The sequence below is a fragment of the Melanerpes formicivorus genome, unplaced genomic scaffold, assembly GCF_026170545.1.
Source record: "Melanerpes formicivorus ecotype bairdi unplaced genomic scaffold, bMelFor1.0.p_v2 SCAF_46, whole genome shotgun sequence".
Classification (NCBI taxonomy): Eukaryota; Metazoa; Chordata; class Aves; order Piciformes; family Picidae; genus Melanerpes; species Melanerpes formicivorus.
Genome location: NW_027142398.1, coordinates 3,643,676 through 3,665,424, shown reverse-complemented (window position 1 = coordinate 3,665,424; position 21,749 = coordinate 3,643,676). Strand labels below are relative to the sequence as shown.

Sequence of the window (21,749 nt, the reverse complement as noted above, 5' to 3'; positions counted from 1 at the left end):
GGCCAGGGATTGGGGGGGCAGGGGCTGTGCCCACCCCAGAGAGGCTCTGGGTGGCATTTGCCACCCTTACACATCACTGTGGCCAGGGGCTGTGCCCACCCCAGGGAGGCTCTGGGTGGCATTTGCCACCCTTACACATCACTGTGGCCAGGGATTGGGTGGGCAGGGGCTGTGCCCACCCCAGGGAGGGCTTCCCAGAGCCAGGGCTGGGCTGTGCTGAGCCAAGCACTGCTCCTACACCAGCTCAAACAGCAGCTGGTGCCCACTGGGACAAGCAGCAGGCGTCTTGCACCCACGTGGTGCCCACCCCGAGCTGCCACAGCTCTGACCCCAGCCCAGGAGAACATTTGCTTGCAAATCATTAACAAAACAGGGCCCAGCACACCCCCCCCCCCCCCCCCCTCCCCTTCTCCTCCAGCCAGGGATGCTCCAGAAAGCTTCCCCCACAGCTGCTGTCCCCACAACCACCTCTGTCCCTCTGAGAGCTCCCCCAGCCTCACCTCCACCTCGGGATCCTCCATGTCCTGGAGCCATAGGTGCTGCAGACCCCCAGCTCTCCCTCCCCACCCCCCCCCCCCCCCCCCCCAGCAGCCCTCAGGGCACTGGGACTTTGCCCTGCCTAAGCTGGAAGGTCGTTAGTGGAGCAGGAAGCACGCAGGGAATGCGCCGTGGGGGGCAGAGCCTGTGTGACCCCCACACAGCTCCAGCCCGGTGGGAGCAGGGGTGGCATTCCTGGCAGGCTGCCCTGCTGCCCTGCCCCTCTGCAGCTCAGCCTCTCCCCAGGGGGGTGGAGGAGACCTGAAATGGTTCCACTGCACCCAAGTGGAAAGGGGATCTGGCCCCAGGGCCTCGCAGAGCAGCGAGAGCGGTCTGGGTGCCACACAGCAGGAGCAGAGGGGAAGGCAGCAGGGGGAAAGGGTCAGGGGGGAGACAGCCTCATGGCCATGCCAGGGCTGAGCTGCTCGTGGGGCTCTGCCCAGCACAGGACAAGGTAGGAGGAGAGGAAATGGCCCCCAGCTGCTCCAGGGGGGGTTGAGCTTGGACAGGAGGAGCAAATTCTTACCCCCAAAAGGTTGTCAAGCCCTGGCCCAGGCTGCACCCCCAGCCCTGGAGGGGTTCCAGAGCGGTGCAGAGGTGGTGCTGAGGGCCAGGGTTCGGTGGTGCCCTGGCAGTGCTGGGCTAAGGGTTGCACTGGGTGGGCTTTAAAGCCTCTTCCAACCCCAACAATTCTCTGACTCCCTGGCCTCTGGGCCTGGGGCACAGCACTGACCCCCAGCAGCATCCCTGCACCATGGGACCCCCCCCAGCAAGTCCTGCCTTCATCCAACCCCCTCCCCGCCGTCTCACCCTGCAGCTCACTGTCCCTGGAGGTGTTCCAGGGGGGATTGGAGGCGGCACTTGGTGCCGTGGTTTGGTCAGGAGGGCTGTGGTGAGAGGTTGGACTTGATGAGCTCTGAGGTCTCTACCAACCTTGGGGATTCTGTGAGCCGCTCAGCCTCCTGGGGGGTGCTGAGCCACCACCTGGGGAGTGTGCCAGATCACAGCTCAGCACCACACAACGGGGGGTGGCAGGCAGCGGTTTAAAGCCAGATTCTATCCACACAGCAGCCTCAGCCCTGGAGGAAGGGGGCCGAGCCCCAGAGGAGAAGGGCTGAGCCCCAGAGCCCCGGAGCAGGGGGGCCAGCACACACTGCACAAAGCTGTAACACCCCAGAGCCCCCTGCCTGGACCTAACCCATCCTCACCTGCACTGCAGCCAGCCCCAGCCCCACAGGAGCAGCACAGAAGCCTGGACCCCCCCGAGAGAGAGAGAGCAGAGAGCCGAAGGGGCAGCAGCACCTCGGTGACACAACTCAGCACAGCTCAGCCTGACCATTTGCTTTGCATTTAATGGTTTTCTCCAGACCACTTTTTGCAGGGGGGGAAGAACACCCACCCTGGGGCAGGGCACATGGCAATAGTGCAACAGAGCTTAGAGGCAGGGGCACAGACCCCCACCCTACCCCCCCCCAGGAACATCTGGGAGACCCTTCTGGAGCCAGGCACAGCTTGTGCTGCTCCACCTCTGCAGCAAGCTGGACAAAAGGCAATAAATAAAGCAGCAGTGCCTCACCCAAGGCACTTTTCCCCCCCTCCCCCCTCTCTTTTCTTTCTTTTTTTATCCCCCTCCTTCCAACATTAAAAAAAGAGAAGAAAATAAACCAAAGCCCACCCCAAAAAAAAGAGAGATTGGCACCAGAGCATCCTCTCAGGCTGGGCTGGGAGGGGTTCAGCCAGATCCAGTTTGAGTTTCTCAGCACAGCAAAGGGAAGAGAGCCAGGACCTGGCCAGATTTGGCCACCCCAAGAGCCCAGCCCCCCACCCCACCCCCAGCCAGGGCAGCCCTGTGCCAGCAGCCTGCTACATCTCCAGCTGGTTTGAGGTATATCACCTGCCCCCATCCCATACCTTGTGCAGCCACAACAGTGCAAAGACGACAAAAAACCATCCCTCCCCCCGCCCCCCCAAGCCCTGGATTCTCCCGAGATGAGATGAGTCTGTCTGCAAGGGGAGGATGACAGCGAGGAGCCTCCGGGACCCTCCAAGCCCTTCCTCCCCCGGGGGTGGCGCCCGGAATCGCTCAGGGCTTTGGTCCGTTGAATGTCCTGGCCGCGGAGCAGCCCCCACCAGCGCCCCCCGCAGCCCCCCGCCCGGGTCCGTGTCCCCCCCCGGGACCACCAGGCTGCAAAATAAATACTGGGGGATGTGGCTCAGCAGCAGCAGCAGCCCCAGAGGGCAGGGAGGGCTCAGCCCCCTCCCCAGAACCGCAGCCCAGGGGAGCCCTGCTGGGAGATGCTCTCAGCTCAGCTTCATGCCGACGGCCACGGCGCGCTGATAGCCCTCGGGGACGGTGTCACAGCCTGCCAGGGACAAGCTGCTCTGGCGCAGGGGGCTGCGGCAGTGGGTCACGGTCCAGCGGCGCAGCCTGCGCCCTTCCTCCAGCTCCTCCTCCTCTTCCAGCCGCAGGAGGCTGTCGGCGGAGACGCAGCCCCGCATGGTGCCGGCGGCCTGGGGGACACGGGCGGGCAGGTCGAGCTGGTCGAAGGACTCCGTGGAGAGGATGCTGTCCTCGCTGACGGCGCTGGACGGGCGGGCACGGGGCGCCTGGGGCAGGGGCACCTCGCTGAAGCCCCCAAAGCCCTGCCCGGGGGGGCTGTCCGGCTCGGCGCTGCTGGAGGAGTATTTGCCGTTGTGCTTGAGGATGCCTTTCCGGAGGGTGGGGAGGCTCTGGGGGTCCTGCTCCGGCAAGGGGGGGTCAGCAAACACGCTGCCATCGAGGTCCAAGCTCCCCGCATCCAGGACGTCCCCAGACTCGCAGCACTCCAGGGAGGAGTAGTACCCAGACTCCCTCGTCGGGGGCTTCTTCAGGATTCCCTTCTTGGGCAGGCTGGGGGGCAGAGCTGCCACCTCCGTGCTGCAGGGCAGCCCCCCCGCGGGCAGGCTCTGGGGGAGCCCTGCAGCAGTCACCTCCTCTCCCTCCTCGCCCTTCGCCTCTCCCGCGGGCGCTGCCGGGGGGGGACCCGGGCTGGGCACCTTCTGCTCACAGGAGTTTCTCTTCTTCAGGATGCCCTTGGGCCGCTTGAGGATGGATTTGGAGGGGTTCTCCGGGGCCAGAGCCACCTCCTGCAGCGTGTGGGAGACGTCGTTCTCCTTCTTGGACTTCTTGAGGGAGCGCTGCCTCTCCAGGGCCACGCTGGGGATGTGCTGCTTCAAGAAGCATCGAACCTTGGAGCTGTTCTCCAGGAGGGGGCGGGAGGAGCGGCGAAGCCACTCTGCCACCGTGGCCAGGGGGGACTCGTTCTCCCGCAGCACCTCCTGCTCCCCCAGGGGCACTTTGTAGCCCCAGTTCACCCACCAGTGGGTGGCAATGTCCTCGATGGTGGCGCGGCGCTCCGGGTTCACCATCAGCATCCAGCGGATCAGCCCGCAGGCATCTGAGGAAGAGGAAGGTCAGGCTCTGGAGGGAGCAGGTGGAAGGGGAGGATGCACAGGGGGGGTGGGGAGGGGGCTCTGCCTACCTGACAGCTTTGTGGGCTCCCTGTAATCCCCACTCGTGATCTGCTTGACCAGAGTCTTGTAGTCCTGGCCGTCGAATGGCATCGTGCCATGGACCAGGATGTAGAGCAGGACACCCAGGGACCAGCTGTCCACCTGCCAGAGGAGCAGATGAGCCTGGAGGGGGGGGAAGCAGGACCAGGCAGCCCTGGCCTCCACCCCAGGACCCCTCCAGCACCACCTGAACCTCAGCAGCAGCTCCTGGATGGCAGCAGCCAGTGGGGAGGAGAGAGCATGGAGCGGGGCCGGTTCCAGCCACCTGCATCCCACCACATCCACCTCAGGGCAGCTGCCACACACCAGCCACACAGTGCTGGGGCTTGGGGGGGACCTGTTGCCCCAAATCCCACAGGCAGGGCTGTGCTCTGCTGGACTTGTGAGTCCAAGTGAGGAGGCAGCAGGACATTCCCCTGCCCCGGGGGGGGAGGCACAACCTACCTCTGGGCCCTTGTAGGGTCTCCCGTTGATGATCTCAGGGGAGGCATAGAGAGGGCTGCCACAGTAGGTCTGCAGGAGCTTGTCCTGCTGGTAAACGTTGGAGAGGCCAAAGTCTGCAATCTGGAGAGGATGTTTGAAGTTGTTACCAAGCAGCAAAAGTTCCCTCTGCAGGTGGAGCAGCATTGCCTCCTGCAAGCAAGCTGCAAGCAAGCTGCCCTTGACACCCTGCAGTCTCCTCAGGGACCAGCAGCAGCCTGGCTTTCCACCTCCAAGGCTGCTCCTGCCCCTTTTCCCAACCCCAGAAAGCTCATCCTGACCACTACAGGACCTGCCCTGCAGCTCTGCCCTTCCAGCCTCATCACCAACCTGCCAGGAGCGGAGGCAACCTCAAAGGTGTGGTTGGAGGGAGAGCTGCTGGGCTCTCCTCCAGCTCATTCGCAGCCACAGGAGGCTGCTTCAGGCCCCATCTGCTCCACCTAGCACACAGGCCTTCATTATCCTCATTCCCCAGGGGGCAGAAGGTCCAGACCCTGCTCCCCAGCTGCCACTTTGCCAAATTACCCCTTGGAGAGATAAAGCCTCACAGCCTGCTCAGCACCAACCACACCAGATCCCAGGGGTGGCTGCTTCCTTCCTCCCTAGCAGAGGAAACAAAAGCATCACCTGGGGCTAGTGGAGCCAGGAGCTGCCCTGCACCTCCCTGCAGCAGCCTGCTTGGCACCTGCAGGGACTGAGGACTTTCACTGGGAGAGCCTTTTCTTACTCAGCTGCTTGTGTTTTGACCTCAGCATTCAGACTTTGCCCTCTTATCAGCAGCCAGATACACACAGCATGGCCTCAACAGGCAGCAGTGAGGCTGCTCTGCCTCCACAGCCCCCCACAGGACCAGAGAATGGTGAGGAAGGGATGGAAGGGAGCTCTGGAGAGCAGCCAGGCCAACCCCCTCTGCTAACACAGGTTGGCCAGGAGCAGGGTGCACAGGCACACAATGTCCAAGCGGGTTTGGAAGCTGTCCAGAGAAGGAGATTCCACAACCTTTCTGGGCAGCCTGCTCCAGGCCTCCAGCACCTTCAAAGTGAAGGAATTTCTCCTTAAGGTCAAGTGAAACCTCCTGAGTGCCAGTTTGTGCCCTTTGCCCCTTGTCCTGTCAAGGACTGAGGCAGACACAGGGAGCAGGGAGCCTGTACCGCTGCCCTCCTGGCTCTCCCCCTCCCAGGCAAGCAGCAGAGGGGCCAATGCCAGTGGTCCCAGAGCTGGCAGATGATTCCCAGAGTGTTGTGAACCACCCATCCTGGGGGTGTCCAGGGTGTTGTGGCCACCCCCAGCCCGTCTACCCTGAGCAGCACCCCTCAGACCCCCGGGCTGGGTGGTCAGGCAGCCTCTCACCTTGATGTTGCCGTTTGCATCCAGAAGGATGTTCTCCAGCTTCAGGTCCCTGTGGACAATCCCATTCTGCAGGAGGGAAGGGAGAGGCTGGTTGAGCCCCAGGGTGCTGGGGGAAGGCAGGAGAGGTGGCACAGGGGCAGGGGGTGGCACAGGGCTGCGCCAGGCTGGCGACACAGCAGCAGTAAACAACCCTGGGTGCATCCACGGGGACGAGCTGGAAGCCACGTCCCGGCATGGGTGCTGCCAGCTCCCTGTGCTGCTTGGCAGCAGGAACTGGGTGACACCCAACACCAGGTGCCATGCTGGGCTCCCACACCCTCCCTCCGTGCCAGCTGGTGCCAGCTCCTAGACAGGGCATGATGAGCAGGGCTGTTTTTGCCTAAATAAGGGAGATCTCCGTTTGCTTTGGGTCCAGGAGCTGCCCTGCTTTGGGTCCACTTCCTTCCAAGGGCATCTGGGCACCCAGGACCGAAGCATGGCCTTAGAGCATCCTCCTAGGAGACCCTCGAGGGTCCTTCCAGGCCAGGCAGAGCGCATTCCACAGCCCCAGACAGGATGAATGACCCAGGGTTGGCTTTCAGCCCTGACAGACAGCCCCAGGGCGTCCCCCTCTGGGTGGGTAGGAGAAGAGCTGATAGCTCCCAGACAGAGTTAGTCACCCCACGGCACAGCAGCAGCAAGCCAAGGCAAGAGCTTCCTAAAAGCTGCCTGGGCACTACTTGAGGGCTGCTACACCCTCCAGATAAGAGCCCAGGATTAACTCCTCTGCCAGGAAAGGCCAACAGCCTCCTCTCACCTCCCAGGCCAAGCCCAGCTTCCCCATCGGATCCCTACCCAGCCCTGGCTGCTTCTCCTCTATCCAGAGCCAGCCCTACCAAGCTCACAGGAGTCCATCCTCCCAGCTTTTCCCCCCGGGAAGGTGGTGCTGCCCTACCTTGTGGCAGTAGTAGACAGCAGAGACGACCTGGCGGAAGAAGTGCCGAGCCTCCCGCTCCGGCAGCCGCTGCCGCTCGCTGATGTAGTCGTACAGGTCCCCCCTGCTGGCGTACTCCATCACGATCACGATCTTGCTGCTGTTCTCGAACACTGCACAGAGGGGAGGAGCCACAAGGTGTTAGGAAGAGGGCTCTGAGCTCAGGGACTGGGAGAGGGGGAGCCACGGGGTGCTAGGAGGGGGGCTCTGAGCTCAGGGATTTGGAGATGGGGAGCCACGGGGTGCTAGGAGGGGGGCTCTGAGCTCAGGGATTTGGAGATGGGGGGCCACGGGGTGCTAGGAGGGGTGCTCTGAGCTCAGGGACTGGGAGATGGGGAGCCACAAGGTGCTAGGAGGGGTGCTCTGAGCTCAGGAACTGGGAGATGGGGAGCCACAGGGTGCTAGGAGGGGTGCTCTGAGCTCAAGGACCTGGAGATGGGGAGCCACAGGGTGCTAGGAGGGGTGCTCTGAGCTCAAGGACCTGGAGATGGGGAGCCACAGGGTGCTAGGAGGGGGCTCTGAGCTCAAGGACTAGGAGATGGGGAGCCACAGGGTGCTAGGAGGGGTGCTCTGAGCTCAAGGACTAGGAGATGGGGAGGCACAGGGTGCTAGGAGGGTGCTCTGAGCTCACAGACTTCATTAGCTCAGCCTTTTAATGAGGAGGTGTAGCCTTGACCGACTCTAGCACACTGCTCACCCCCTTGCCTGTGCCCCCAAGCTGCTCTGCAGGGCAGGAAGGGTTAGGATTTCACCGAGGCTTCTGCAGGTACCTGCAGGTCAGAGGGAGGCAGCCAGAGCTGCCACCCCCATCCCACAGCTCCCCCAGGGCTGCTGGCCAGGCCATCTCTGCAGCCACCGAGCACAGCCCGGGCTGTGCTCTGCCAGAAGGCGGCTGAAAGGCAGGGGTCTCTGCTAGACAAAGCCCTCCAGGGTGGGGGAAGGCGATGGAGCTACCGACTGGCACTGCTGGGTGGCCTTGCTGCGCCCCACAGGGCTCCAGCTCAAGGCCACAGGAGCCTGCAGCCTTTTCTTCCTGCTTGCAGAAAGCTCCCTCGATGGTTTTTGAATTCCACCAACCAGCGTGACTCAGCCCTTGCAAACACTCCGGCTGAGCTGCCAAGCCACTTGCTTTTGTTTAGAGGACAAAAGGACTCTGGATACCTCACACACGGAGGAGGCAGGCGCTGGTCACAGCCTGGCACCGTGCCACCACTCCAGGCAGAGCCAGCCCCGGGGAAGAGCAGAGGGCACCCAGCCCTGCAGCCCAGGGGCTCAGTGTTTAAGCAAAACCTCACCCAGCCGGAGCCCTGCTTGGAGCCTGCTTGCAGCCAGAAGCTGAGGATTTCCCCTTGGCTCGGTGGTGCCCTGACAGCCTGGGAGCAAAGCCCAGCCCTGGCCGTGAAGCCAAGCCCAGCAGCACCCAGCAGCTCTCCCAGCACCCTGTGGTTCCGTTTCCCCGTGCCCCAGGGGAGGGAAGGAGGACTCCAGCTCTGGGACCAGCTCCTGCCTGGGGCTGAGAGCAGAGCCGCAAAGGCTGCTCGCTGCTGCGGCGCCTGCCGCGGCTGGGGCCAGCACCCAGCACAACCAGAGCCACACACAGCACCGGCCTTTGTGGTGGCCTCCCCAGGGAGAGCTTGGTGACTTGGGGTCTACCACAAAGCCGTTGGAGGCAGCGCTGAGGCTTCCAGCCGGCAAACCCCACCGCAGCGCCGGGAGGCAGCTTCCCGCCGGGGGCCGGCGGGGCCGGGAAGCAGCCACTCCTGGAGCAGCTATTTCCCTCTGCCGCTGCTCTGCAGGCAGGCAGGGAAACCACAGCCCAGCAGCATCTGCTTGCCGCGCAGCACTGAGTCACCAGCTCGGCACAAACAGCAGCAAGCAGCTTCTGCTCCGAGCAAACAGAGGCAGGAGAAGGAGCAGCGCCAAGCCCCGCGCTGCACAGCCTGCCCCGGTGGCTGCCCAGCCCTGCTGGGGGAGAAGGGAAGGGGAGAGGAGGACTCACCTTCATGGACAGCAATGATGTGGGGGTGGTTGAGGGAGGACATGATCTCAATCTCTCTCCTGATATGGACAAGGTCCTGCTCGTCCTTGATTTTATCCTTCCGGATGGACTTGATGGCCACCTGCAGAGGAGCACAGGCAGGGAGTCACTGGCTGCTGGGCACTGGGGCAGAGCTAGAGGTCCCCTCCCCTCTTTTGGGGAGCAAGAGGTCAATGGCTCAGCTTCTCCACACAGCATCCCAGAGCCCACGACCCCCAGCTCCACTGAAGCAACTCTCAGGCTGCCCAGGGCTGTGGTGGAGTCACCATCCCTGGGGGCATCTAAAAGCCATTTGGATGAGGAGCTGAGGGCCATGGCCTAAGAGTTGTGTACAGGGAGATGTTAAGTTATGGCTGGACTTGATCTTAAGGTCTTCTCCAACCAGGTGATTCAGTAACTCCAAGGGAAGTGAGCTCCATCCATGACACCTTTATGCTTTCCAAGCCCTGCTGCTGTGCACGAGGGAGAAGCTCCTCTTTGCCTCCCCCTCCAAGGCAAACCTGCTGCCAGGGGAGCTCCCCAAGCCTCCTCCCACAGCCCTGCTCCTCGTTTAGGTGCTATGACCACAGGAACTGTGTCCAGTGCAGCCACTGCTGGGCCACAGCCAGCCACAGGAATGTGACCTGCACACATGACTTGGAAGATAACAACAACAACAACATCATCTTGGGGTCATGGAAATGAGAGAAAACCCCAAAGCAGCCTACCCTCAGGCTTTTGTTTTCCTTGCAAACATTTGTTTCAAGGAGCTGAGTGTGCAGAGGTAGAAGAAAGTTGGATACTAAAGGGTAGATCCCTCCTAGGCACAGGGCTGAGCCCCAGCCAGGCAGCAGACCCAGCACTGGTGATGCAAGCTGCTTCCCAAGGCTTTCTCTTGGGTTTAAGTTATCCTCTACAAGGGAATTGAAAGGGCAGGAGAAAGAAGAGTAAGGGCTGGAGAATAGAGGCCTTCTAATCCCCTTTCAAAGGGGCTGGGGGGAGACAATGTGCTCCTAGGGCTGAATTTACAACTGAATCCAGCAGAACCTCTCTTTTTCTCTCAGACAAGAATGCAGAACAGCATTAATCCTGGAGAGGGACCCCTGCACTGGTCTCCCAGCAACGGGGAGAGGGGCCATGGACACCCACTGGCCCCAGCTGCCAGCACAGGGACCATGCTCATAGCTATGCGGTGCAGAGACCCTCCTCCTCCTCCTCCTCCGGCTGGCTGAGTTCAATGCTCAGCCTCAGACCCTTCTCCTCCTCTGGCTGGCTGAGTTTGATGCTTACCCTGAGACCCTCCCCCACCTTTGGTTGCCTAGGATGGATGCTCAGCCTCATCTCCCTCTGATTTAGGGCAGTCAGGGGCCTCAATCCTTCAGCCCTTGGTGGGCTGCTTCTTGCCCCCTGAGCAGCAAGAGGCTCAGAGCAAGCTTTCCACCCCTGCTAAGCAAAAGCCATCACACCCACAGCAAGTCACCAGACATTAAAGCTGCAAGATCTCAGCTGCCACATCAGGATCTCCATGGGAGGAGGCCATGCCCAATTTCAGGGCTCAGAGGGGCATGTGAGAGGTGGCTGATGGAGTCCCTTTGGCCTCAGAGCACACTGCTGCACAGGGCAGGGGGTGCCTCCAGCTCTCTGGTGGAGCACCATGCCTGCCCCAGCCCCAGGGGCTGAAGGGACCAAGCAGAATGAACTCTGGCCAAGAGGAGTTCAATAACCCAGGCCCAAGTTTCTGTACACAGCAATACTGAAAGTGCTTAACAGCTTCTTGAAAGTCAGGTGTATTCTTTTCCCTGACCTTTGTGCTGGGTTAACAGGTTAAAGTTTAACCATTTTTTGCTCCAGCCCCTGCTTACCTGACCCCTGCTGGAACAGAGGCAAAGCCTTTGTGCAGCAAGTCAGCCTCCTCCTGCTCTCCAAAATCCCTCCTGACTCACTCCACTCATCTCCCCTCTAAAGCTCAACACCCAGCCCAACAGCCTCAGTACCTCAGGGTGCTGATGGAGATGCTTGCACACCAACGCTGCTGAGCCAAGGCTCAGGGCAAGATCTACTCTTCAGGAAAACTCAGAGTGGCTCCAAGCTGCCAGGGAAGCCTTAGGAGATGCCACTGGCTGCATTCAGCAGTGCTGGAGAACGCCCTTGCCTCTGAAGCCAGCAGTTAGTGACCTCCGAGGCAGACAGAGGCAGGGCAGCAGCAGTGCTGTTAGAGCCCCGGGGCTCCCCTTGCCAGCCGCCTGTGTAACGGTTGGGCACAGCACAGAGAGGCTGCACCACTGCCAGGGTCCTCATCTCCTGCAGCAGGGGAGCAGTCAAACCCTTGCCATGGAGGTTAGTCCCTTTGGCCATCCCATCCTTCCCCAGGGATGCCAAGAAGCAGCTTGGTTCCAAACCATCTCCTGCCTAAGAGGGTGAGAGCAGAGGACCTCCCCTTGAGACAGAGCAGGTCTGGAGGCTCCATCCCTGGAGGCATTCAAAGTCAGGCCTGATAGGGCTCTAAGCAACCTGCTCCAGTTGGGGATGTCCCTGCTGACTGCAGGGGGGCTGGGCTGGCCTGGATGGTCTCTAGGGATCCCTTCCAACCCCACCAGAGCATTCTGTGGGGACCAGCAGCTTGAGGGCCACACACTGCTACAACCTGCCTGCACCCCACCACTGCTACAAGCAGCAGCTCCTGCAGGAAGCAGCCCCAAGAAGCTCTGCTGCAGGAGCTTTGGGAACTCAAGAGTACTTTCCAAGTCAAAAAGGAAGTCAATTAAAAGGGTTTGGGGTTTTTGGGGGGGAGGGGGGACAGAACAGGTATTTTCAGCACCTGCTGAAAGATGCATTAAAGCTACAACCCCAGGCAGCACCTCAGAAGTTGTTCCAGATTGCAAGTGCAGCATTTCATGCCCCATGAAACACAGATTACAAACCACCAGGGAAGGGAGCAGGGTCCAGCCCTTACTGGAGATCAAAAGAGGCTTTGCTGCTTTGGAATATTCCAGGTGCTGCCTTCCCCCTGACATCACTCGAGCCCACAACTACATTTCCGACACTGCAAGTGAGTCCCACAGGAGATTCCTCCTCCTATTTGGCTTGGCTGGAGGCCAGGGCTTGAGAAGCAGGCTGGGAGAAACACCAGACTGGGAGGAGGAAGAGGGGGAAACACAACAGAGCAGGCCAGACACTGCTCTGCAAACAGGTGCAGGAGCCTTGGCACCTCCGTGGGGCACATTGCTGACCCTTCAACCCAAAAGCCACGGGGGAAAAGGAAAGGGAAGGACAAATAGATGCCTAAATCACCCCCCACCGACTCTCTCCCCACCTGCTTCAAGTACACAGCCATTCCCCAAGCACTTGGGAAGAGCCCTCAGCAGTGCCCCACCGCAAGGCATCAGCCTCCCTTCACCTGAAGCATTTCCACCCAGCAACAAGAACGTTCAGGGAAGTCCCCCTGGAGGGGTAGGCCACAGTGTTCCCCCCCTACCACATCTCTTCAGCTGTGGGAACCTGGGCCTGCCAGCTGTCTATCAAGTGCTTAGGCACACCTTCCTCTGAGCCAAGTCCAGGTTGGGGGGTGGGGATGGGGAGGTAACACGGGAGGCTGACCGGGGGGGTTGGGAATGGGGAGGCAAAACGGGAGGCTGGGGAGGGAGGGGGATTGGGAATGGGGAGGCAAAACGGGAGGCTGGAGGGGTGGGATTGGGAATGGGGAGGCAAATCGGGAGGCTGGAGGGGTGGGATTGGGAATGGGGAGGCAAAACGGGAGGCTGGGGGGAGGGGGTTGGGAATGGGGAGGCAAAACGGGAGGCTGACCTGGGGGTTGGGAATGGGGAGGCAAAACGGGAGGCTGGGGAGGGAGCGGGGTTGGGAATGGGGAGGCAAAACGGGAGGCTGGGGAGGGAGCGGGGTTGGGAATGGGGAGGCAAAACGGGAGGCTGGGGAGGGAGGGGGGTTGGGAATGGGGAGGCAAAACGGGAGGCTGGGGGGAGGGGGTTGGGAATGGGGAGGCAAAACGGGAGGCTGGAGGGAGGGGGGTTAGGAATGGGGAGGCAAAACGGGAGGCAAGCAAGCAGGCTAGGTGGTAAAACGAGCTGGTCCCATCCCCAGCGCCTCCGAGAGGAGCAGCTCCTGATTAGCCAGAGGCTAAAGCCGTGCCCGAAGCAGCTCCGGCTCTACAGCCTCAGCCGGTAACGTGGGATGGGCAGAGCCCAGGAGGGGTAACTGGTGGAGGCAGCCGTACCTGCTCTCACACCTTGGCGTTTAGGAAGTGAAAGCCACTTAGAGAGGGAGCAAATAACAACCCGGCTCAGGATAAGCCTAAAAGATTAAACAGGTCCGGAAACGCTGAGCGCTGCAAGAAAGAATTTGTGGGAAGAGGAGAGATTTGTGGTTTAAGCCTCCTGCTCTCCACCAGCGGCTGGCCGAGGTGGTTGTTAGCTGAGCCTGAGACTATCTCTGGTGTTTGTTAAGGAGCCCTTGGCCCCGCGCGTTGCGTTTGCATGATAACAGAACCCGCGCCGCCGCACAAAGGAGTCCCGCTCAGGGGCTGCCCACAGCCCCTAAAGAGTCGGGGGGCAGCTCAGAGGTGTCCCCCTTGCCCAAGCTGCGTGAGGTGCAGCCAGGGAAAGCCAAATCTTCTCACCCATCCCGAGGGGAGGGACCCTTCCAGGTCTGTGGGTGGAAGCTGCGTTTCAAGGCCCTGATTATGCAGCAGAGCAGCAGCTCCCTCGGCATCAGATGGAGAGGGCTGATCTGCCCGGAGCAAGGAGCTGTCCTGTTACACAAGAAACCCTCACAGCTTTCCACTTGTCTTCCTCTGTGGCACATTAGGGCCCTGAGCTCACACCCAGATGTTAGTGATCCAACCTCACACCTTGCTCTTCTGCTCAGCCCGCAGAGCCTTGCCGAGCCAGTCCCGCCACTTGCAACAGGACCTTTATCGCACACCAACCCACCTTGGGACCACGGGTGAGCGAGCACCCCTCTCGGGTCCCACACCGCGCTGCTGGCGGCTCAGGACCGAGCAGGGACAGGGAAATTGCCTTCAAGTTCATCCATTGAAGCCTTGCAGCGTTCCTAAAGGACAGAGCTGCCAGGACGGCAGCACCCTGCTTTCCCCGGGGGGTGAAGGGGGCCCCCACCTCGCCCAGCACCCTGCTTTCCCCGGGGGGTGAAGGGGGCCCCCACCTCGCCCAGCACCTTGGCCTGGCTGGCTGTGCTCTGGTCTGAGCCTTGCATCACCCAGAGCCACTCTTTTTGGAGGGGCTGAGCTGTCGATGGGGTGAGTCACGATTTAATCAAGCACTTGTGGGGGGCGGGGGGGAGGCTCAGCCTGTGCTTGCTGAGAGCAGAAAGGCAAACCCCACCGGGAACCAGGGCAAGAGGAAGGGAAAAGCCCTTCAGACACAAGTGCAATATTTGCTCTTGGCTGCCGGATACCTGCGGGGTCCCTTTCCCAGGAAGCCTGACGAGGTCAAGTGGGCGAAAGGAGCGGCAAACACCCCCACCCCCCGCGGAAAGGGGAATGCGAAGCCGCTCCGGGCTTCCCCTGACTGCGGCAAGGGCCCGGGCATGGCAACGCCGCAGCCTCCCAACGCGGTGCCCCGGGAGCGGGGCCGGGAGGGGGCTGCGGTTACCGGCTGAGGAGAGCCCGTACCGGAGGGGGTACACCGGGATGAAGTCGGGGGGGGGGGATGCTTCAGGGCGGCGGGATGCACCAGGACAAAGAGAGGGAGGGATGCACCGGAGACTGGGGGATGAGCCAGGGGGAACGCACCGGGAATAAGAAGGGGATACACCGGACCGGGGAGGGAGAATGCACTGGAGCTGGGGGGGATGCACCGGGCTCAGCGGGGAAACCCCGAGACGAAGAGAAGGAGGAGGAGGATGCACTGCAGCTAGGGGAATGAGCCGGGAAGAAAAGGAGGGGCGGGGGGCGATGCACCGGCACCAAGGGAGGGGATGGGGAGGAATACGTCGGGATGAAGCGGGGGGGATGCCCCAGGACGAAGAAAGGGAGGAGAAGAGGATGCACCGGGAGCAGGGAGGGGAGCGAGGGGAGGCACCGGGACGAAGGGGGTGAGCACCTTGCCCGAGCTGCTCAGAGCAGGGGGCTGCTCGGAGCCCCGGTACCGGCTCCCGCTGCCGATACAACGATGCCATGAGAAGCCCCTTACCAGTTTACCGGAGCGCTCCCGGGCTTTCTTCACCTTGCCGTAGGTTCCCTTCCCCAGCGTCTCCAGGAACTCGTAGCGGTGCTTCAGGTTGTGTTTGTGGTGGTGCCGTTTCACCGCCTGCTTCTTCATCAGCGGCCGCGGGGATTTGATCAGCCCCTCGGCCAGCGAGGTACCCAGCGCTGCCCCGGCGCCCGCTGCCGGCTCCATGCCGCTCCCCAGCCCCGCTTCCCCCGGCTCCCAGCCCGGCACAACCCGGCCCGGCCCGGCCCGGCTGCTAAATGCGGCGGCCCCGCCGGCCGCGCCCCCCCGCGCCCATTGGCAGCGCAGCAGAGGCTGCCCCGCCCGCAACCGGGGCCAAAAGGGAGAGGGGAGGACGAGGGAAACCCCCCGGCAGGGCAGGGAAAAGGGGGGGCCGTGGATTGGGGTAGGGGGAGACACAAGCTGGGTGCGAGGAGGCGGCAGAGGTAATGGACAAAGGAGAGAGGCAGGAGACAAAGGAGGACACAGGGGGGTCCTGCAGATTGGGGGTGGGCAGGGAGGACTCTCCAGGTGATGCAGGGAGAGGCTGGAAGCCAAAAGGTGGGAAGAGCAGGACCAGAGCGCTGGGGTGGTCATGGAATCGTGGCATCTCAGACTGGTTTGGGTTGGAAAGGACCTCTGAAGCTCATCCAGCCCAGCTCCCCTGCAGCCAGCAGGGACATCCCCAACCAGAGCAGGCTGCTCAGAGCCCCAAACAACCTGAGCTGCAATGGTGCCAGGCATGGGGCAGCTGCCACCTCTCTGGGCAACCTGGGCCAGGCTCTCACCACCCTCACCATAAGCCATTTCTTCCCTATCTCAAGACTGATTCTCCCTCTTTCAGTTTCAAACCATCACCCCTCGCCCTGTCACAACAGGCCCTGCTCAAAACTCTCTCCCTAGCTTTGTGCTTGGTCCCTCTAAGTATTGAAAGGCCACCAAAAGGTCTCCCTGGAGCCTTCTCTTCTCCAGGCTGAAGAACCCAAACTCTCTCAGCCTGGCCTCACAGCAGAGCCCTTCCAGCGATCTCATCCTTGCTGTGGCCTCCCTCCAGCAGCTCCATCTCTGTTGTGTTCTGAGGACTCCAGAGCTGGACACTGCTCCAGGCAGGGATGCACAGCACCCAGGTCTCCTTCTGCCCCCCCCAGGAGAGATGTGAGGACAGAAGGAGACAGACATACAGCCAGCCAAGAGACACACAGACAGACAGATGTGGTTTGCTGCAAGGAGGCAGAATCCACTCAGGGCTCTCAGAGAAAAACAAGCAAAACAGAACAAAAAAGAGGATATTGAGAGCAAACACAGGGAGAGGAGAGGCCTGGGCAAGCACAACCTGTCCATGCTGGCCACAGGCCCATGCTTTGCCCTCCTGGATGCACAGCTTGGGTGGGAGCAGCTGAGCTCCAGGAGCAGAGCCCAGGAGGGGGAAACGTCCGCAGGCAGCTCAGGCTCCCACACAAAGGCTCCCCAGGGACAGCTGTGGTTAGCTCTGCAGCACCTCCCCGTGTGGTCTTTTTTGCCCCTGTGGTAAATCTTTGCTTGGAGATATTAAAAGAATGCAGTTATTACCCAAAGGAGCCAAAACAAAAGCTCTTGCCCAGCTCTGGCATGTGTGAGGACACACCGGATCGATCGGAGGAGGAGATAGCTCCAGCATTACTCACCCCGGCTCCCAGACCTGGATTTTCCCACCACCCCCAGCAGCTCAGGGCAGCCTGGCAGGGTGAGGCAGAGCCAGGGCTCAGGAGTGTCTGAAGGGGGTGATTTAGGGTGTTTAATCCAGCACCAGCCCCTCTCTGAGGGCTTGGTGTCCCTCGCCACGGAGGCGGCACAGGATGGAGCTGCGCGCTGGCTCCGTGTCTGGTGGCCGTGCCACAGCTCTGTGTCAGGATGAGACCCAGGTGGGTGCTGTGGTCCCCTGGGTGGTCTTGCATTGTGAGCACCAGAGGGCTGAGATCAGGAAACAACCTGCTGGGGACATTCCAGCCAGCACTGGAGTCCTGGCCATGGAGGCAGCCATGCACCAAACTCCTGCATCTGTCTTAGTGCTGGAAGGACTCCACACGAGATGCCAAGGACCCCAGATCAGACAACACTTCAGTGCAGCCAGGACACAGAGGTGTCTTGCATTGCCCCTGATTTTCACTGCCAGTGGCCCTGTGGCACCTCCATTCCTCCCAAGATATCAAGGATGAAGAACTCCTCTCTGGTATCAAGTGACAGAATGAGAGGAAATGGCCTCAAGTTGCACCAGGGGAGGTTTAGGTTGGAGATGAGGAACAATTTCTTCCCTGCAAGAGTGGTCAGGGATTGGAAGAGGCTGCCCAGGGGGGTGGTGGAGACACAAAACACATGGAGACGTGGCACTTGGGGAGATGGTTTAGTGGGCAGAGTGGTACTGGGCTGATGGTTGCACTCCATGACCTTAGAGACCTTTCCTGACTGAAACGATTCCACAAGTGTACAACTTGGAGCTGCAGCCTGATCCCACATCCTCCCCACCCCCACCTCTCCAGAAGCCATGGGCAAACCTTTCTCCCTGTGGGGAAATCAGCCATCTCCCACCAGTAGGTCAGAAGAATCACAGAATCACAGAGTCAATAAGGTTGGAAATGACCTCAGAGATCATCAAGTCCAAGCTGTCACCCAACACCTCCTGACTACTAAACCATGGCTCCAAGTGCCACATCCAATCCCCTCTTGAACACCTCCAGGGATGGGGACTCCACCACCTCCCTGGGCAGCACATCCCAATGGCCAATCTCTCTCTCTGGGAAGAACTTTCCCCTCACCTCCAGCCTAAACCTCCCCTGGCGCAGCTTGAGACTGTGTCCTCTTGTTGAAGACGATCCTGGTGTGGAGCTGCAGCCATGAATTATTCACTGGGGAGTAACAGGAGCAGCCTCTTCGCTCTGCAAGTGGCCAGGAGGGCCCAGAGGGAAGACAAACAAGGCGAGGCTGAGATTAACTAAACTGCTGTAATTTCAATGTCAAAGTAAACAGATAGGATCCTGTTCAGGCACGGCCCAGGGATTGCAGAAGAGCTGAAGAGGAGGAGGGGGTGGGAGGGGAGAAGGTACAAACCTTCCTGATTGCAGCAAGCAAAACAATTTCGCCTGGCTTGAGATGAATAAGATGAAAGTGTCTGCGACTCCGGGACCCAGGGCGAAAGGAAGCAGCCTCGAGGTCTGCCAAGGGAGGTTCAGGTTGGATGTGAGGAAAGATTCCTGCCCAGAAAAGGTTCTCAAGGCCTGGAACAGGCTGCCCAGGGAGGTGGAGGAGTCAGCATCCCTGGAGGGATTTAAAAGGTGCTTAGATGTGGTGCTGAGGGATCTTTGGTGGCGGTGGCTTAGCAGCAGTGGTTGTGAGCTCTAGGTGAAGGGTTGGACTTGGTGATCTAAAGGTCTCTTCCTGCCTCAGCAGTGTTAGGGTCCCATGGTTCTGAGATTCCATCATTCTGAGACTCTGATTCCATGGTTCTGATTCCATGGTTCTGAGATTCCATGATTCCATGGTTCTGAGACTCTCTGATTCCATGGTTCTGATTCCATGGTTCTGAGACTCTTTGATTCCATGGTTCTGAGACTCTCTGATTCCATGGTTCTGAGATTCCATTGTTCTGATTCCATGGTTCTCAGACTCTCTGATTCCATGGTTCTAAGATTCCGTGGTCCTGAGATTCCCTGGATCTGATTCCATGGTTCTGATTCCATGGTTCTGAGGCTCTCTGATTCCGTGGTTCTGAGATTCTATGATTCCATGGTTCTGATTCCATGGTTCTGAGACTCTTTGATTCCATGGTTCTGATTCCATGATTCTCAGATTCCATGGTTCTGAGATTCCATGGTTCTGATTCCATGGTTCTGAGACTCTTTGGTTCCATGGTTCTGAAACTCTTTGATTCCATGGTTCTGATTCCATGATTCACAGATTCCATGGTTCTGAGATTCCATGGTTCTGAGATTCCCTGGATCTGATCCATGGTTCTGAGACTCTATGATTCCATGGTTCTGATTCCATGGTTCTGAGATTCCCTGAATCTGATTCCATGGTTCTGATTCCATGGTTCTCAGACTCTGAGATTCCATGACTCTGTGATTCCATGGTTCTGAGACTCTGTGAGTCCATGATGCTTCCATGACCCTGGGAGCCCACAGTGCACTGCTAGGAAAGCTGTGGCATCACTCAGAGTTCAGCCACCCGTCCAAGGGAGCACCTGAGCAGCCTCTGGCTTTCAGCTCGTGTTTAGCACTCCTGTGCATTCCCAAGAACGCTCTCCAGAGGTTCTCCCCTCGGCGGGAGGAGGCCAAGCCTTGGGCAGCTTCTCTTTCAGCTCCTGCCGGATGAGTTCGCCGCCGCAGTTGGCTGTGGTGGCTGAGCCGTAGCCTTAGGTATGCTTTTGTTCCTGCCTGGCTCAGGAAGCCTATTTGGATGGAAATGTCAAGGGACACAGATCTAAGTCCACTGGAATCCACTGATAAGGATCCTCTATTGTAAGAGAGCCGCTGTGGCTTTCTCAAAGCGGGGAAATCCACTGAACTTCCCTGGCTGCAGCCTCAGACATCCTAAACTGGGGGTGGGGGGAGTTCCCCCTTTGTTCCACAGGGCATGGCCACTAACACCAGCGTGAAAGTCGGCAAGGAATTTGGCTGGATGTCAGCTAAACACCAGCTTTTAGCGCCAGGCTTGGTAGTTTAAGGTATGCTTGGACTCCATCACCTTAAAGGTCTTTTTGCAACCAAGATGATTCTGCGCCGCGGCTGCTCAAAGCCAGCCCCAGCAGCTCGGTGCCGGCTCCTAGCAGGAGCTCTCTTTGCTTGCAGGCTCCTAACTTTCTTGATCCTTTCATTTGTTGATTTCTCCTCACCCAATAAACACCAGGACCTCACCCCAGCTCTGAAAACCTCCACACCGTGGTCCAAACCCACGGCTCTGCCTCCGGGTTTTGGTGGCCACAAGCTCAGTCCGCCTCTGCTGGCGGACTTCTCAAGGAACAAACTTTCCCCAGCAGCTTTGCCTACAGCGGTGAGGGAAAGGAAGAGCCCCACGAGGCATTAAAATGCCAAAGACAACAAAACCTTTAATGATCACCTCTCGTTAGTGGTCTCCCAAGCCGGCAGCATTCCTCACCTGCTGCTGGGTAGCGCACAGGCAGGTGTGAAACCCATTCCTCCTCTACAAACACCGAGGAAACTGCTTTTGCTCTGATCCTCCCCCCTGGGTGCCCCATCCATCAGCACAAGAAGGGAAAGAGATTAGCAGCAATGGGAGCCTTTGGGAAAGTAATTTATAGCCTATCACATCTAATGATTACAGCAGAGGCCACCCCTACAGCCCTCTTCCACCACAGATGTGGATTGCACCGGCATGCAGCCAGCCACCCATCCAGCCACCCATCTATCCACTCATCCACCATCCATCTACCCATTCATCCATCCATCCATCCATCCATCCATCCATCCATCCATCCATCCATCCATCCTTCCACCCATCCACCATCCATCTACCCATTCATCCACCCACCCATCCACCCATCCACCCATCCATCCACCCATCCATCCACCCACCTGCTCAGGACATACATCTGTGGATGGAGCTGAGCTCTTTTCACTGCTTCCCAGGGACAGGGCAAGGGGCACTGGGCACAAACTGGAACCCAGGAGGTTTCACCTGGACTTAAGGAGAGACTCAGTTTCTGTGATGCTGCTGGAGGCCTGGAGCAGGCTGCCCAGAGAGTCTCCAACGCCCCCCTGGCCATTGTGCTCCTGGGCAAGCTGCTGTGGCTTGAGCAGGGGAAGTTTGGACTGGATGAGCTCCAGAGATCCCTTCCAACCCTCACCATTCTCTGACTCTGTGGCTCTGGTTCTCTGACCTGCCCTGGGTATAGCCCAGCTCATTTTCCCAGCTGGCTGCCTCCCCAGTGGTCAGATGTTGTGCCCTGACAAGTCATTTGTAAGGATTATTCTGCAACACCTCCTGAACCTGATAACTTCTGCAGCAGGCAGCTGGTGACCCCAGGTCCTGCCATCCCTCCTTATCTTTACCAGCATAGGCAAGGAGAGCAGAAGGCAGCTTGCTGCTGCATGGAGCCATGGAGATAAGGATGCAGCCAGGGATAGAGCATGGCTGGAGAAAGCAGAGGAGGGACAGAGCAGGGGAAAAGTCTCCCTTGGAGAGGCTCCACATGTAGAGATTTGAGCAGTGAAGCACATCAAGAAGAGAAAAGCAGCAAAGCAGAACCATGATGAGAGTGACCCAGGCTGGGAGCAGCATAGAATGCAGTGAGCTGGAAGAGGCCCTCAAAGGTCATCTTGTCCCTGTAGGGAGCAGGGAGATCTCCAGCTGGATCAGGCTGCAGGTAGGGAAGGGCAGGCTCTGGGGTTGTGTCCTGCTGGCTCTAGAGCTGAACCAGCCACAGAAAGGTTCCAAGACCTCATTTCCTGGCTGCTGGTGCAGAACAAGTCACCCCAGGTCAGTGACACACTTCTTTAACCACTGGATTTATGAGCTTTTTCTTTTAGTTCAGACTGCCAGGAAGCAGCCAGGGCAGAGGGAAAACTTCTCTGGGGATTTTCAGTCCTGGTGCTGGTGAGTGATTACCTGAACTTCAGTACTGGGTGGCGTTTATCTCAGAGCAATTGCTGCAGCCAGATAA

At 59.6% G+C, this 21,749-nt stretch overlaps 1 protein-coding gene across 1 annotated transcript; it reads right to left on the bottom strand.

Annotated features, from left to right (window-relative positions):
* Positions 1–1,869: 1,869 nt before the first annotated feature.
* Positions 1,870–15,313, bottom strand: NUAK2 (NUAK family kinase 2). The gene is made up of 7 exons (XM_068159668.1): positions 15,077–15,313; positions 8,892–9,012; positions 6,854–7,005; positions 5,920–5,985; positions 4,534–4,653; positions 4,059–4,191; positions 1,870–3,974 (listed from the first exon to the last, which is right to left on the bottom strand). The coding sequence occupies exons 1-7, from the start codon at positions 15,281–15,283 to the stop codon at positions 2,839–2,841; spliced, it is 1,935 nt and encodes a 644-aa protein (XP_068015769.1). The 5' UTR covers positions 15,284–15,313; the 3' UTR covers positions 1,870–2,838.
* Positions 15,314–21,749: the final 6,436 nt, after the last annotated feature.

What these genes read in the sequence shown, in the direction of transcription:
- NUAK2 (XM_068159668.1), bottom strand. Translation starts at nt 15,283, where the DNA reads ATGGAGCCGGCAGCGGGCGCCGGGGCAGCGCTGGGTACCTCGCTGGCC. An exon ending in GACCCTACAAGGGCCCAGAG is followed by an intron (nt 4,192 to 4,533) that starts GTAGGTTGTGCC and finishes CTCCTCTGGCAG; the next exon opens with GTGGACAGCTGGTCCCTGGG. An exon ending in GGAGCCCACAAAGCTGTCAG is followed by an intron (nt 3,975 to 4,058) that starts GTAGGCAGAGCC and finishes CCTCTTCCTCAG; the next exon opens with ATGCCTGCGGGCTGATCCGC.